General features: G+C 59.4%; 2 protein-coding genes across 3 annotated transcripts; both read right to left on the bottom strand.

The window, feature by feature from the left end:
* Window positions 1-3958: 3958 nt before the first annotated feature.
* On the bottom strand, window positions 3959-8354 carry NAA10 (N-alpha-acetyltransferase 10, NatA catalytic subunit). Of its 2 annotated transcripts, none has more exons than XM_004780694.2 (8): window positions 8161-8354; window positions 7635-7733; window positions 7317-7375; window positions 6437-6482; window positions 6236-6351; window positions 5991-6035; window positions 4697-4781; window positions 3959-4291 (listed from the first exon to the last, which is right to left on the bottom strand). In XM_004780694.2, exons 1-8 carry the CDS (start codon window positions 8179-8181, stop codon window positions 4055-4057), a joined length of 708 nt encoding a protein of 235 aa, XP_004780751.1. In that variant the 5' UTR covers window positions 8182-8354; the 3' UTR covers window positions 3959-4054. The 2 variants fall into 2 exon arrangements, with proteins under 2 accessions (XP_004780751.1, XP_012905574.1); XM_013050120.2 differs by lacking the exon at window positions 8161-8354 and adding an exon at window positions 8026-8114.
* A 282-nt stretch (window positions 8355-8636) lies between these two features.
* On the bottom strand, window positions 8637-15919 carry LOC101685706 (renin binding protein). Its single transcript, XM_045068068.1, has 11 exons — window positions 15787-15919; window positions 15387-15496; window positions 15152-15227; window positions 14883-14958; window positions 14579-14751; window positions 13801-14025; window positions 13127-13208; window positions 12605-12780; window positions 11828-11959; window positions 8878-8965; window positions 8637-8783 (listed from the first exon to the last, which is right to left on the bottom strand). Exons 1-11 carry the CDS (start codon window positions 15811-15813, stop codon window positions 8656-8658), a joined length of 1293 nt encoding a protein of 430 aa, XP_044924003.1. The 5' UTR covers window positions 15814-15919; the 3' UTR covers window positions 8637-8655.
* Between the last annotated feature and the right edge of the window lie 235 nt (window positions 15920-16154).

Raw genomic sequence — 16154 nt, 5'->3', positions numbered from 1 at the left:
CAGGCAGGCATGTGTGTGCACGGATGTCAAAGTCAGGCTCAGAGCAAACGTGGGCACATGCGGCCTCGACCTGCAGCCGCGGGGTGGGGCGGGGTGGAGGAGGCTGCACAGCTCCTTCCTGCCTCTGGACTATGAGTTCTCTTGCCCAGAAGGGGAAAACATACCTCCTCAGTTCCCTGCTCACCCACCCCTACTCCTACCCAGGACCAAGGTCCTTCTCTAAGACACTATGTGTCCACAGGGCGTGGGAGCTGGCCAGACACCAGCAGGCCCAGGACCTGGGCTTCCAGGAGCTGGCCTCAGCAGTACCACTGCTGGAGTCCTCTAGAAAGGCAGGCGAGCCTTCTGCCCCTTCCTGGAGCACACCCGAACACTTCCGACCCCAAACCCCGTGTGTCAGGAACCCGTGCACCTCACCAGCCAACCCAACACACCTTGCCCCTACCCTCCATCTGAGCACTCCTGGCCTCAGCCCCTACTTTCAAATGCTGTCCTCTATCCTTTTCTGGCTCCAGAAACACTCATGTGATGCCCCATTAGGCCACTGCTTTAAAACCTGACATCATAAGCCCTGGCTTTTAAGATGCTTGTTTGGCCTTTGAGGCTCTAGTGCTTGCTCTATCCTCAGCTCCGTTATTCCCCTTCGAAGAATCCCAAAGCTCATTATCCCGCAGAAGATGAGGACCAGATGTGTGCGACCTTGTTCAAGGTGTTAAGGAGTAAAGTATACGCTGGGCCCGGAGGAGTGACCTCAGGGCTGACATGGGTCAGGCACTGTGCGGAGGATGGACTAGAGGGAGATGAGATTAATGTTGCCGCCGTCTATGTCAGAGCGAGAGGAGATGACAGCATGAATTGGGCAGTGAAGGTCCCATATGAAGATGCTTTGAGGCCCTTATTTTCCTACAAGTCAGCTTAAGAATGGGGGCTGTGGGGACGCCTGGGTGGCTCAATTGGTTAAGCAGCTGCCTTCGGCTCAGGTCATGATCCCGGCGTCCTGGGATCGAGTCCCATATCGGGCTCCTTGCTCGGCAGGGAGCCTGCTTCTCCCTCTGCCTCTGCCTGCCATTCTGTCTGCCTGTGCTTGCTCTCTCCCCCCTCTCTCTCTGATAAATAAATAAAATCTTTAAAAAAAAAAAAAAAGAATGGGGGCTGTGGGGGCGCCTGGGTGGCTCAGTGGGTTAAGCCGCTGCCTTCGGCTCAGGTCATGATCCTAGGGTCCTGGGATCGAGCCCTGCATCGGGCTCCCTGCTCAGCAGGGAGCCTGCTTCCTCCTCTCTCTCTGCCTGCCTCTCTGCCTACTTGTGATCTCTCTCTGTCAAATAAATAAATAAAATCTTTAAAAAAAAATGGGGGCTGTGCGGGGGTGGGGGCATCTGGGTGGCTCAGTGGGTTAAGCATCTGCCTTCTGCTCACTTCATGATGGGGGGGTATCCTGGGATCCAGCCCCCCTTCCGGCTCCCTGCTCAGCAAAAAGCCTGCTTCTCCCTCTCCCTCTGCCCCTCCCCCAGCTTGTGCTCTCTCGCTCTCTCAAACAAATAAAACCTTAAAAAAAGAAAAAAGGGGCGCCAGGATGGTTCAGTGGGTTAAAGCCTCTGCCTTCCGCTCGGGTCATGACCCCAGGGTCCGAGGATCGAGCCCCGCTCTCTGCTCAGCAGGGAGCCTGCTTCCTCCTCTCTCTGCCTGCCTCTGCCTGCTTGTGATCTCTGTCAAATAAATTAATTAAAAAAAAAATCTTAAAAAAAAAAAAAGAATGGGGGCTTCCGTGGTCAAGCTTGTGCACCCAAGTCTCCCTTGGGGAGACGTGCCCAGAGCCCACCCCCAGCAACAGAGTAAAAAGGTAAGGGCGGGCCTGCTTCCCCACCGTCAGCTTTCCTGCCCCAGCTCCGCTCGGCCAGTCCTGCAAGAGGCGGCCCCTCCCAGAGGCGGGTGCCGCAGCGACCGGGGAAGTGCTGGGCCCCAAGGGACGCTCGAGCCTGCGGCTTCCCCTCTTCACTCCCCGCCGCGGCCCCCACCTCCGCCCAGGAAACCCAACCGCCTGCAAGAGGCCCAGCGTCAACGGGCCGCAAGGGACGTAGGGCACGGAGGGCAGAGGGCGAGCCGGGACCCTGGGGACTGGTCGAGGGCGGAAGGAGGGCGCGGCACAAGGCGCCGTGGGAGCCTCCGAGGGCTCCCTCCACCCAGTGCTGGGGCGCGGCCGAGGCAGCGCGCATGCGCGCCCCTCCCGGAAAAGCCCGCCCCGCCGCCGCCAGACCAATCAGAGCCTGGGAAAGAAGGCGGCTGCGGCTGACGAGAAGGGGGAGGGACTGACGCCGGGCGTAGAGGGCGGGGCAAGGCACCACCTCCCGCCCCCAGAGCGCACCGGCGAATGGGCGGGCTGGCGCAGGCGCAACTTTGCAGCCTCACCCTCTGCTGTCTGAGCTTCCCCGGCAGCCTGATGGTCACGTGACCGGCGCGGGCCAGAGAGAAAACGGAGCCCTGGGCCCGGGAGTTGGCGAATTACTCAGCCTAGCAGGGGAGCCCTGCACCATCTGCAGCGGCAGGCGCATCAAGTACAGTGACAGCTCTGGAGTGCGAGCTCCGCTGGGAGGTGGGCAACCCAGGCAGAGCCTCCCCAGGGACTAACAGCAGCAAGTGATCGTGCTGCAGCCAGAGGGCAGGGCAGGAACAAAGGCACGGGAGCAAATCTTAGGGCTGGCTTAGAACCATGGGAAACGGAGGGCTTACAGAGATACACCCGTAAATACAGAGCGCAAACTGCTGGTTGCCAGAGGGGAGCAGAATGGGCGACAGGCAACATGGTTGAGGAGGAAGGGGAGATACAGCCTTGCGGTTATGGAATGGGCAGGTCAGCACAGGGAAGATGGTCAGTGGTATTGTTAATAGCACTGTGTGGTGACAGATGGCAGCTACGCTTGTGCTGAGCGCTGCATAACCCATAGAGATGTTGAACACCATTTTTGTGCACCTGAAATTACTGTAAATTTTTGTCAACTATGCACCAATAAAAAAAAGAGGGCTTATATTCTGCATGAAATGACATTATGCATTTGTCAAAAAACAATCCACAACACAGAGGGAAATGTAAACCCTGGACTATAGTTAATAATGTATCGATATTTGGGCACCTGGGCATTCAGTTGTTAAGGGCATCTCCCTTTGGCTCAGGTCATGATCCCAGGGTGCTGGGATGGAACCCCACATAGGGCTCCCTGCTCAACGGGAAGCCTGCTTCCCCCCACCCCGCTTGTGTTCCCTCTCATGTCTCTGTCAAATAAATAAATAAAATCTTTAAAAAAATGTATCCGTATTGGGTCAACAATTTTAACAAATGCAACATTTCACACAAATGTTAACAGGTGAAAACTGACTGTGGAGGGGGGTACAAGGAAACCACTATCTGCTCAGTTCTGTAACCCTAAAACTGCCCCCAAAATAAAATCTATTTCCAAATGAAGGCTGAGGTTAGGGAGCAGATTCCATGGTTATTACCGTCATTGAACACACAAGATCTCCTGACCTCTTAGACGGTGGGCGCGGGAGGGATCAAGGACAATCCGTTGTCGTCACTGTTGTCAGGGCCTGAGCGACGGGGTAGCTGCTGGGCCATTACCACACAGGACACAACAGATAAAACCCAAGCACAGCCGGCTTTTTTGACATCAGTAGCCCAGTGAGGCAGCGGCAAAGCAGGGCTCAGAAGGGGGATGATTTGCTCCCTGGCAGGGACCGGCTTTCCAGAACTCCGGGGTCTCCCTCCTCTGGGCCCAAAGGTGCCGAAAGCCATCAGACTTGGGAGCCCCACCTCTAAACCCTGACAAAGCTCTTGCCTTCTATATGGGCTTAGCAGGACATATGGTGCCAAAAGGCTGAGGCCCGTGTCCGCGGGGACATACAGGGTCTGGAGAGAGGCAGCCGCCCACCGGCCCCACCAATGCACACTCTCGCACACACAAACTCCCCAAGGCCGCTGAGTGAAGTTTATTGTGAAACCTCGAGGGGCAGCGAGGATAGGTCGGGCAGGTCAGGGTGGGGAGAGGAGCAAATGCAGGCTCTAGGAGGCGGAGTCAGAGGCCTCTGAGCTGTCCTTGACGTCGGTGCTCTCTGTGGTCTCGCTGACCTCGCTGAGATCCTTGCTGTCCCCACCGCTATCCTCAGCAGCCAGGCCCTTCTCCTCACGACAGGCCTCTCCCGAGCTTGGAAGTGAGTTGCCCCGGCTTTCCACCTTGTTCTCGATGGAACCCAGCACCACATGCCTGCCCTTCTCCTTCAGCTCCAGGTGCCGCCTCAGCTGCCACAGGAGGAAGGAGACAGGGCCTAAGTGTCCAGACCACGTGGGCCCCTGCCTGCCACCTGAGCTGGGGATGAGGGAAGCCTGCACCTGTCACTTGCTGGGGGCCGCGGGCCAGGGCCCGGCCCTGACTTTGTCCTCCGTCCAGCTGTGTCTCACCCCTGAACCCTGGGGGCCCTAGTTCTCAGCACGGGCCGGGGCCTCCTCCCTCCCCTTGGCCATCGCGCCTCAGACAGTACAGGCTTCTGCAGAGAGTGGCATCCCGGAGCGACAGCGGAGGACTCCCAGCGCTATGGCCACTGGCGCGGGCGCCAGTCCCCTCGCCTCTGGCTGCAGAAGGCCTCCTACTGCCTCAGGCACACCCAGAGGGCCTGCCCTGCTGGCCTGGCCCCCAGGAACGCTCACCTCATCCGCCATCTGGGTGAGGTCCCGCTTCATCGCATACGCATCTTCCCCATCCGCGTAGTACTTGGGCTCCACTTCGCTGATCCTGGAAGCAGGAAGTGCAGAAACGAACGACCCAAGTCAGAGGGCAAATTCTCCTCAGGCTTCTGGCCTCCTCTGCTAGCAGAGCAGCCTATCTGTTTTCCCTGAAGGACCCTTCTGGAGACAGCAAGCCCCGTTTCCCTGTGTGCTCTCCAGGAGTCAAGCAGTAAGTAGCTCCCAATGTTTTTATGCCTCGGGGAGATGCCACTGTCCTGTGTCCCTAACCTAATTCGGAAGGATCTGTTTCTGTGGTCCGTTATATCGAGCTGAAGCCCTGAACTGAGACATCCCCTCTCTCCACGCCCTGTTACCTATCCTGGACTGCGCAAAGGCAGGCTGACTTGTTTTGTGTCCAGCAACGGGAAATGAGGACGGGCGCTGGCCCTCTGCTCCTGACACTCACTGCCAGGCCCTGCGACCCCCGCTCGGAGCAGCTTAGGCACCTGCACCGGCAGGGGGTGTACATACAGACCCGGGTATTCCTGCCACTGGCTGGAAGGGGCACTGGAGGGCCTGGCAGCCCTGAGACCCCAGAATTGTTGGCCACTGGAAACATGTACGTCCAGATCAAAGCTCCCTCCCTGAGGGCCCTGTTTATCTCCCATGGAACCGAGGCTAAAGCTGCCTCTCTGGGCCCTGATCCCCGCCTCACTGTCAAGCAGCTTTCACCACCACGTACCGGTCACACCACTTCCCTCCAGGCTTTCCCTGTCCTGTGCCAGGCACACAGAGACTCTCATGTCCCCAGGCGGGCTTGTCCTCATCCACCAGGACAGCCAGCCCAGAACTTGCCAAAGGCCATACTGGCCTGAACATGCTACGGTTTCGGCAGCATGACATTCTCTTTTCTCCTGGGCCTCTTGGATGCTTCCAGGTGCCAGGTGCCCTTGAACCCTGCTTCTGCTCATCTCCCAGGCCCTCACCTCTACCAAGAAGCCTGTGTGTCCTTCACCTAGCCCTAGTTGGTGTCAAGCGACACAGCAAGAGCCACACCAAATGCATCCTGAGCGTACTGCAGCGGCAGGGACCGTCTTCACAGACACCAGAGGAGACCTCCTGGGAACGCATGGAGTCCACGGCCCAGTCCCCGTCTCAACCGACTGCAGGTCTTCCCTCCAGCCACCCACAACCCCCACCGGAAGGCAGCTCTGATGTCTGGACGAGCCAGACCTGGGACCACCCCATCCTATTAGAAAAGTCTTGAGCTACTTACTGAAAGTTGAGAGTGTTGGAATAGAGGTGCAAGGCAGCCCGGTTACTGCAGGGGAACAAGGCACTGCTGAGCTGCACAGACAGGGACAGCGCGCCCGGGTCCAGCCCCTCCTCCCAGGACCCCCTACCCCACTAATACCACGTCCCAGATCTTCTCCGAAAGCCAGGGCACCCCAGGACCCCCGACCCTCCCCCTGCCTCAGCACCACCCCCCTCTCCTGCCCTTCCCTCCGCCCTGGCTTCCACCTCTTCCTGACGTGCAGGGATACGTATTTGGCATTGAAGTTCTCGATCATGGCTCGCGAGGCCTGGTCCATCAGCTTCTGAGCCAAGCCGAGGCGCCGGTGGGAACGCTTCACAGCCTGGCGGGAGGAGGGTGGGACCTTGAGGGCCGCCCCAACCAAGCCCACCTCCACCCCTGCCAGAACCTGGGTGGGTCCTACGCACCAGCGACGTGATGTGTCCATGGGGCACATCATCTGGATCCTCCTCCCTAAAGCGAGGAGAGAGAAGAGGCTGGAGAGGAGCCTGGTGCCGAGGCGGTCACCAGCCCACGTCCATGGTGCAAGCAAAGAGCAGGAGCACAGAACTCCTCTGGCGGCTCCCAAGTTCCCCCAGACCCGGGGCGGGGCAGAGCTGGGCTCTCAAAACCCCATGCCACAGACAAAACACAAGCACACTGTCAAAGCAGCCCGATGGAAACGCTGACTGTGCTGTGAGGAATCGAGCCATCGAGCCAGGAAAAGACGTGGCGGACCTTTCAGTGCCGTGACTTAAGTGAAAGGAGCCCATCTGAAAAAGCCCAATACCGTACGATTCCAAACACGTGACATTCTAGAAAAGGCAGAACTACAGAGACAGTAAGTAAGTGTGGCAGTGGTTGGCGTGGGGAAGGGGGGAGGAGAAAGGGAACAGGGAAGACTTTCAGGCCGGGGCCGGGGCTGGAGCTGGGTCTCGGGGATCGCTGAAACTACGGGCTCTAGACCAGCAGATACACGTTACACATGTGCCCAAGCCCACAGAAAGTACACCACGAAGTATGAACCCTATTGTAAACTGTGAACTTTAATAATGTGGTCATACTGCTTCGTCAACTGTCACCAATGTACTCCCAGGTGTTAGTGATAGAAAAAACTCGGGGTAAAAGGGTAGGGGGTATACAGGAAGTCAATATTTTCCAGTAATTTTGGGAACCCAACATGGAACTAAAAACCAGTAGATTGATTCATTAAAACAAGAAAAACCACTACAGGGCAGCATCTAGGAGACACACGTGGTGTAGGTGCCCCGCCCCACCCCCAATCCACTGCCAACTCTGGTGACTCACATTTTGGCCAGGACGTATCCCACAATCTTCCCATTCTCATCCTCAGCGATGTAAGAGAGCTGGATGACAGGGAGAAGAAAAAAGTTAGAGAATAACTTCCTGTCCGGGGTGGGGGAACCTTTGGCAGGCACCTGGTCCCATTGCCCGCCTGTCACTTTGCGCATGACAGACACCGACTCAGTGGCGAGTTCAGTGACAGCTCCTGACCTCTAGGTCCAGTGGCTTGGTTTCCTTCCACACACCCCATTGCTACTCCTCCCACTTGGATGTCCCTTGGCCTGGTTTTGTCCCCCACCGCCAAACTCCGCAGCTGCACACCTGGGGCCAGGAGAGGCCGTGGTAGAAGTAGTATTTCATCTGGTAGTTCTCGGGCAGGCACAGGAGATTGCAGTGCTGCATGTTCATGAGGTCCTCTGGCTGCGGGAGGGCAGGCGGTAGAATGCGGTCAGGCCAGGGGCTGTGGTGCCTAAGTAGGCCTCAGCCACGTTAGAACCCTGCTCCCTGTCTGTCTGCCACCCGACCCCCACCCCCGCGGGGCTGGGCGGGCGCTGGGACTATCTGTCTTTGCACACGCCTGGCGCACAGTCGCCACAGAAATCATCCGTCCCAGGAATGGATCTGAACGCCAGGCTGTTTCGGGACATCAGGCAACTGAGCCCCGACATTCCTGTTCAGACGGGTCCAGCCCCACAGGGACGGTGGCCTTCACCTGTCCATGCTCCGAGGCCGCAGGCGCGTGGAGCTACCCTCCCGGGACTCGGCCGGGCCCCTCGGGAGCATGCGCACGCGGCCAGCGGGCCGCGCACCCACGCGGCGCGGACAGCCTCCCGCCCCTGCCCCTCACCCTCGCATTGCGGATGTTCATAACGGCGACGGGGCACGCGGTTCCCAGCGGGTCGTAAACGCGCAGTCAGCTGCCGCCGCGCTCCAAAGCGAAGCCGGGGCGGCCGGGCCGGGGCTGGGGCCGGGGCCGGGGCTGGAGCTGGGTCTCGGGGATCGCGGGGGCGGTGGCGGAAGGGGCGGCGCGCGCCTGGACCGGCCGCCGGCCGGAAGTGCGCGGCGCCGAACCCGCCCTCGCGGCCGCCGGGCCAATGCTTGGGGTGGGGGCCAGTGCGGGGGTGGGGCCTGCCCGGGAGGCGGGACAGGGCGCGGGGCGAACCAATGGCCGGGCGAGCCCCGGCGCGGGGCGGGTCCGTCACGGGGCTCTTGGGGGTGGCCCAGCGCGCGGGGCGGGTCCGGGTTCGGTCCGCTCCCGCGGGTCCGCTCGTGCCGGTTGCGCGCCACCCTCCTCCCGCGATCACACACACGCACGCACACAGGTAGTGCAGCACGCTCGGTTTTATTTCGCGCCTTGGCTGGCGGGGGGCACGGAGGGAGGGGAGCCAGAGCTGGGACCCGGGAGGCGGCTCAGCAGGGCACCCAGCATCTCCTCGCACATGGCGAGGCACCTCGGCACATGGAAGCAGCCTGCGGGGAGAGGCAGGACAGCTGTTGAGAGGCCCAGGGGCAGCCGACTGCCCCAAGCCCCTGCGGGCCCCCGCCCTGTCTGTCCCCCACTCACCTTTGAAAGGACCCCCTTTGATGGTGAGAGCGACCTTCCCCTCTTGGTTCAAATAGCCGAACCATTCCCCGTACTCAGGATCCCGAAACTGGAATGAGACAGTGACAAGGCCTCTAGGTGCCGCAAGGCCAAGTAAAGGGGCGTTCACCGTTCCCACCGCACCGCTACCGCGGGGTCACAGCCAGGGCTGGCCCCAGGTGATGGGGCTTCAGAATCACCACGTTTTTTTTTTTTTTTTTAAGATTTTATTTATTTATCAGAGGGGGGGCGGAGAGCGAGCACAGGCAGACAGAATGGCAGGCAGAGGCAGAGGGAGAAGCAGGCTCCCTGCCGAGCAAGGGAGCTGGGATCATGACCCGAGCCGAAGGCAGCCGCTTAACCAACTGAGCCACCCAGGCGTCCCCAGAATCACCACTTTTAAAAGCAGGACCACTTCCAGGACAAAGATGAAGGCGGGGGCTTTTCTCTTTTTGCCTGGGGATGGGAGTGGGCAGCTAGACCACCCGCTGGGGAGGGGGCCACAGGCTGAGACTTGAAACACTACAGAAAGGGATTAAGTAGCACCCTGTTTGGGGACAACGAGAAACATTCTACAGCTTGATAGATGCACAGATGTAGTTACACAGATGCATACATTGCTGTATCTCAGTGACCTGAACACTTGGATAGGCTTTACTGTGTATAAATTGTACTTTAAGAAAATTGATTTAAAAAATTGATTTTAGGGGCGCCTGGGTGGCTCAGTCATTAAGCGTCTGCCTTTAGCTCAGGTCATGATTCCAGGGTCCTGGGATGGAGCCCCGCATCGAGCTCCCTGCTCAGTGGGGAGTCTGCTTCTCTGTCTCCCACTCCCCCCCCCCCCGCTTGTTCTCTCACTTTCTGTGAAATAAATTAATAAAAATCCTAAAAAAATAAAGTCTTTTTAAAAAAAGGAAAAGAAAATTGATTTAAAGGAACGAGGAGAAATCCGGTGGAGTTGCGGACCTTCATGTAACTTTGTAGTTGCTTCCTGGAGGGGTTAGAATCTGCTACAGACTCTCTCCCTTTCTCTCCCTCTGCCCCTCCCCCTGGTTGTGCATGGATGCGTGCGCACGAATTCTACAATCTTTTTTTTTTTTCTTTAATTTCCCTTCACCATAGTGATAGTACCTCCTCAGTACTATACTCCTTTAGGGAAAATCTTTTTTTTAAGATTTTATTTATTCACTTGACAGAGAGCGACAGAGGTAACACAAGCAGGGGGAGAGGGAGAAGCAGGATTCCCGCTGAGCAGGGAGCCTGATGCGGGGCTCCATCCCAGGACCCTGGGATCATGACCCGAGCCGAAGGCAGACGCTTAATCACTGAGCCCCCCAGGCGACCCCAAAATATTTCTTAAAAAATAAAATGTAAGGGTGCCTGGGTGGCTCAGTGGGTTAAAGCCTCTGCCTTCGGCTCAGGTCATGATCCCAGCATCCTGGGATCGAGCCCTGCATCAGGCTCTCTGCTCAGCAAGGAGCCTGCTTCCTCCTCTTTCTCTGCCTGCTTCTCTGCCTCCTTGTGATCTCTCTCTGTCAAATAAATAAATGAAATATTTTTAAAAAATAAATAAATAAAAAATAAAATGTATTCTTGGGGCACCTGGGTGACTCAGTCGATTAAGCGTCTGCCTTTGGCTTGGGTCATGATCTCAGGGTCCTGCTCAGCAGGGAGTCTTGCTTCTCCCTCGGCCCTTTCCCCCACTCCTGATCTCTCTCTCGAATCCGTGCTCTCTCAAATAAATAAATAATCTTTTTAAAAAATCTTTGGGGTGCCTGGGTGGCTCAGTGGGTTAAGCATCTGCCTTTGGCTCAGGTCATGATCTCGGGGTCCTGGGATGGAGCCCCGCATCGAACTCTCTGCTCAGCAGGGAGCCTGCCTCCCCCTCCTCTCTGCCCACCTCGCTGCCTACTTGTGATCTCTCTGTCAAATGTTTTTTAAAAAGGCATAAAAAAAAATCTTTAAGGGGCGCCTGGGTGGCTCAGTGGGTTAAGCCGCTACCTTCAGCTCAGGTCATGATCTCAGAGTCCTGAGATCGAGTCCCGCATCGGGCTCTCTGCTCAGCAGGGAGCCTGCTTCCCTCTCTCTCTGCCTGCCTCTCCATCTACTTGTGATTTCTCTCTGTCAAATAAATAAATAAAATCTTTAAAAAAAAAAAATCTTTAAATTTCATTTTACGCAGTTTAAACCGGTGGCCTCTAACAGCCACAGGTCTTCTGATTTCCTGTGTTTAACACGCAGAAGTCAACACTGGATCCCAGTCAGAGGTTAGTGCCAAGAAAGGTATAATTTTCTTCCAAGTTCTGAAGTGCACAGACCCCAGGAGACCACGTGTAGAACCTCCCGTGCCGGGATGGACCAGTGGAGTGGGTCACAGCTTTAGAAACACGCCGGGAATCCTCAGTCATCACCAGGTGCACCCCCGGGAGGCACCTAGCACATCACTCTGTTCCTAGTGCTTGGCCTCTGGTGGACCCCTGGCTGCCTTCTGACCTCACAGCTGATTCTTGCCCTGCCCAAAGCCCCAGGAACCAGTAATGCCTAAATCCCATGAGGCACCTCCTCTGCACTTGCTCCCTCCCACTTGCCCGCCCCCAGTCCCCTGCCCTTGATGTATTTTCCAAAGCTGTCACTGCCACCTACATGTTTGTATGTTTACTTGTTTATACCCTGCCCCCCAGCATCAGCTCCAGAGGAGGCAGCGGCTGCTTCATTGAGTGAACGGAGGGCACCAGGGACCAGACCTCTGGGACCACACCCACTAAGGGGGAGGAGAAGGGGCTGTGAGATCCGTCTCCCCATCCCTGCCTAGCCTCTTCCCACAGTCCAAGAAAGCCTGGCTGGGGGGCCGCCCTGAGAGGGACAGCTGCCTGTTCTTCCCTCGCCCCCTTGCGGAACCCAAGAGCACTATGGACCCAGAAGCCACACTTACCTGGTGGAAGGTGTACTCAGCCACCTGGTAGAAGAGATGCAGCAAGGCAGGGTCCCCACTGTCACTGTAGCCCATGAGGAAGGCGATCATGGCTTCGCTGTGTGGCCACCAGAGCTTCATGGCCCACTCCAGCTGAGAGCAGAGCAGTGACCGGTGTCTGCGAGCCCTGTGCCGCCCCTCGCAGCCCAACCTCCCGATCGAGGCCCAGACTCCATCAGGCCCCAGCACTTGGGCCTTCATCACAGGCTGGATGTCCCTGAGGGTCTGAACGGCCCCTCTGCACGGGACCAGCTTCCTGACCGGGATGCACCCCCTAATAACCCCTTCCCAAGGGCCCGGGTGGGGTGGCCTCCTTTTCTAACCCTGGAACCGAAATCCTGTCTGCCTTGTCAGCCTGTCTAAAGCCCGCTGGACACCAGCTCCTGCTGATGGCAGGGTTGGTCACCCTCTGCAGATCTCAGTGGGGTCAAAACCCAAGCAGAGGCGGCGGACATAAGGGTGCAAACCTGCTCCCACTACCGACGCCTGAGAGTTGCCCAGAGCACCTTTCAAAGATGAAGGACACAAGTATCTCAGAACTGGCATCTTCTGCACTCGCTGACGGAAGGGTGAGGGCCACTGGCAGAGAGGAGTTTCCCACCAGGGTCACACTGGGCGAGGTCATCACCCTGAGACCCAGGTCCCCGCGCCCCACGAAATGAGTGATGACAGCACCCGTCTCCCAGGGAAGAAAGCCTTGAACAGCCTGGTACCATGTGGCCCTGGGCACATTCCCACCTGGGTGGGGCAGAGGCCATCAACATCCTGGAAGTAGAAGAGGCCTCCGTGGTCAGGGTCCCAGCCAGAGCGGAAGGGCAGTAGCAGGAACTTGTTGATAACGTGGGCTCGGAGCTTGGGGTCACCCTTCCTGACGGCATGACGGAGCAGGAACCAGCCAGCTTCCAGCGCATGGCCTGGTGAGTGCTTTGGGTTAAGACCGGCAGTGGACTCCCCCCGCCGCCCCCCAAGGCAGGTGGCTCCTTTCCTCCTCCACTAACTGTGGGAGCTGCTCTGAGCTCTTGCCACAGCTCCTCTCCTGCAGAAAGCTCGCCCTCCCAGTCTGTCCCAGACTCTGTCTCCTGCTGCTGACACCCCAGCCTGGGAGGCCCGTCCCGGCTTCTCTGCCCCATCCTCAGCAGCAGCTGGAGCAGGGAGGGCGGAAGCAGCCCCCGGGCACTCCCCACACCTAAGACGCAGAACCAGGGACTGAGCAGTCCCTTCCTCCTGCCCCCCCCCCCGCCAGCTTATTCTACTCCTTACCTGGGTTCTGGTGCCTCCCCAAGCAGCCAGGAAGTTCCTCACCGTCCTCGGACACGTTCTCCAGCACAGCCTGTCCATCCCTCTGCCCAGGAGGGAGAGAGGAACAGGAGAAGGTAAATCTGCCTTCAGCTCCTGCCCATCCAACTGGAAAGGTGCGCCCACTAGCCCTCCCCTCTGTCATCTGTGATCCTGGGCAGGCCTGGCTCAGAGGGGGCATTTGGGAAGGGGCCCAAGGGCCTGAATGCGTTCTGACCCTTGCCTGGGCCCCCAACGTGGGAAGAGTGACACACTGAGCAGTGACTGAGTTAAGGCTGGCCGGGCTGCCCACAGAGGCCCGGAAGAACGTGGGTCTGGCTGGGTCTCCTGCTCTTGAACACACCAGAGCTGCCAGCCCCTTCCCTCCTGCCCTTGGCCCCCCTGGGCTCCCCTGGCCCTCCACCTTTCCCAGGGGTGTGGGCTTCTGGCCCCAAGCCGAGCTCCCCACCCCCACCCCCACCGGGTCTCCCCGCCTGTAAAGGGGACCACCAAGGCCCAGCTGGGGGTGTGCGTGTGTAGGCTATGGAGGTGCCTCAGGGCCTGGGGAGTGGGGCTCACCCTGACCCCCGGCTCCCAGGGCCCATCTGGCAGGTGAGGGTCAGCCTCCTGTCCCCTGGGCGTGCCCCCCAGCCCCCCACCTGGACGTGCCGCAGAATCCTCTGGACACACCAGTCCCCCAGCTCCGCGTAGTTGCCCGCCAGCTCCTCGTCCGCCTCCCCGAGCTGGTCCACGAGGTTGAGCAGCATCATGGGCACCGCCATGGACTCGGAGGCCGGGGCCCCGGGGAGGTGCGGACGGCCCAGCCCCGACGGGTCCTCCCGCACCCAGCACGCGATCTGCTCCATCATCTCCACCGCTTCCTTCTGGGTGGAGAGAAGGGAGGCGAGGGGAGGCCAGGGCCGAGGCGGCATCCCGTGCGGTCTGACCTGGGCGGGGAGAGCTTCGTCCTCCCGCCGGCTCCTAGGACCACTTCACCAAGGGCCGACTCTGGGCCCCAGGCCTGGGCTGGGGGTTGGGGGCTGGGGGCCGGTGTAGATCTGTCCCACCCTGCCTCGGGGCGGGGTGTGTGTGTGTGTGTGTCTCCCAGTTTGTGGGTGCAGGCCACTCCCGGGCAGTGAGGTCGGGTCTGAGAGCCCAAGGGGCTCCAGGGAGGAGGGAGAGCTCCCTTTTGGCGGGGGCAGGTGTGGACTGGTCTCTCTGTGCTCTGTGCATGGATTCCAGGGAGGAATCCAGGGAGGTACCCCTCACAGTACAGCACAGTGAGGGGGCCGCTGTCAGCAGCTCTGGGCCCATGGGGGCCCAGAAGAAGGACTGCTGTTGGCAACAGACCCCATGTGCACACGGAGCCCAGGGAGGAGGCTTGCACACGAACAGGAAGGCATCAGGTGGCCGTAAGGCAGCCTTCTTCCCGCACACCTGGTAACGCGCTTCCCCGGTCACCCGCCACAGCTCGTTCATGGCCATGGTGTAGAAACACTCGCTGAAGATGGTCCGCTGCACCTTGACCGGGCGGCCATCCCGCGTCAGCACAAAGGCACACTTCTTTCCGGGAGGTGCCACTCGGGCATAACGCAGCAAAAATTCGCCACCTGGTGGTTGGGAAGTTGCCACGCTTGAGCTGAAGTCAGGTTGCCCCCAGGCCCTTCACTGCTTCTGGACCCCCTAGAACTGCAGGAAGCTTGGACGCGCCTCTGAGGAGATGGGGGCAGGGAGGGTGCACCTGCTTTGGCGGAATCCAGAAGTTCAGGGCTGCGGAATCGCTCAAGTTTTCGGTACAGGCGACAATACATCCACACCTGCGGGGGGAATGGAGGGAATATGGCCCAAGCGGGGGTTTGCAGGGCTGGGAGGAGAAGTCGTCCTCAGGTGCCCCTGCCATGGGAGGAGGGGTGTGGAGGTGCCCAGCCTGGTGCGTGCAGATTGCGGACCAGCCAAGCCGACTCCAGCAGCCACCTCTGGGAGCGCTTACTGCCGGGGCACATGCCCTACCTGCCTCCCCTGCAGCCAAACATACTTGAGGTCATCGTACACCTTCCCATCTCGACCAAGGCACGTGAAGAAACCCCTGTGGGATGCACAGTGTTAGCAAAGTGGGGAAGGGGCCTTGCAACCACCGGGTCTGCTGCTCTGCTGGGCTCAGCAGATCTGAGTCAGCTGAGAGTGAGATGGGGGCTCAGGACAGGCAAAGACCCCCCCCCCAGGGTACCAGAAGGGCAAGGCGCACCCATGCTCCTGGTCGTGAGAGTGCTCCATCCAGAAAGCCACCACGCGGTCCAGTTCCTGCTCCACGCGCTCCTTCCAGGTCTGCATAGCCTCTCGCTCCTTTTCCATGTCCTGGGGGAACCCGGGACTTGGAGACACAGCTTCCCCACAGGCCTTCCCATTTTCCCAGTTCCCAAGCTCCTCAACAGGCTCTTCTGTGCCCTCAGGTCACCCCACGCTCCAGGGGACCCCAGGGCTACCTGAGCCGTCTCCCCTGGGCCCCCAGGCTTCAGAACCCAGACCTCAGGGTTCCCCACACCCCTGCGTGGGGCTGTCTGGCTGGGGACCGGCCCCAGAACTGACCCCACCGTCCTGGGAATCCTCCAGAATAACACCCTCCCCACTATGGCCCCTCCACTGGCCTGCCACACTTGGAGAGCCCCGCTCATCCTTCCTTCTCCTCCGGGAAGCCAGACAGAGCTGGCCGCAGTCCCGTGACTGTCATTCAGCTGACCCAGCCGCGCCCCACCCGCCCCCTCCTCGGGGAAGTTCCGGAGTCCGGGGGCGGGGCTTGGCGGTCGCACAGCTCCGCCCCCGTGCTTCAGCACCGCCCCTAAGCTCCTGGGCCAAGACCCGTGGGCAGAGCAGAGCAGGGTTAGCAGCAACTGCCGCAGGGCGGTTCTAGGGCCTCCTGATGGCAAATGCTGGGTGAACTGGCAGGGCAGTCTGGGGCAGGGAGCACGGGGCCGGCTGCAGCACACCCGCCCCTCCCAGCCACCTCTTCCCACCC

Source organism: Mustela putorius, unplaced genomic scaffold (assembly GCF_011764305.1).
Source record: "Mustela putorius furo isolate JIRA1106 unplaced genomic scaffold, ASM1176430v1.1 tig00003899_pilon_pilon_pilon, whole genome shotgun sequence".
Classification (NCBI taxonomy): Eukaryota; Metazoa; Chordata; class Mammalia; order Carnivora; family Mustelidae; genus Mustela; species Mustela putorius.
Note: the sequence above shows the minus strand (reverse complement) of the source record. Positions and strands in the feature narration are given on the sequence as shown.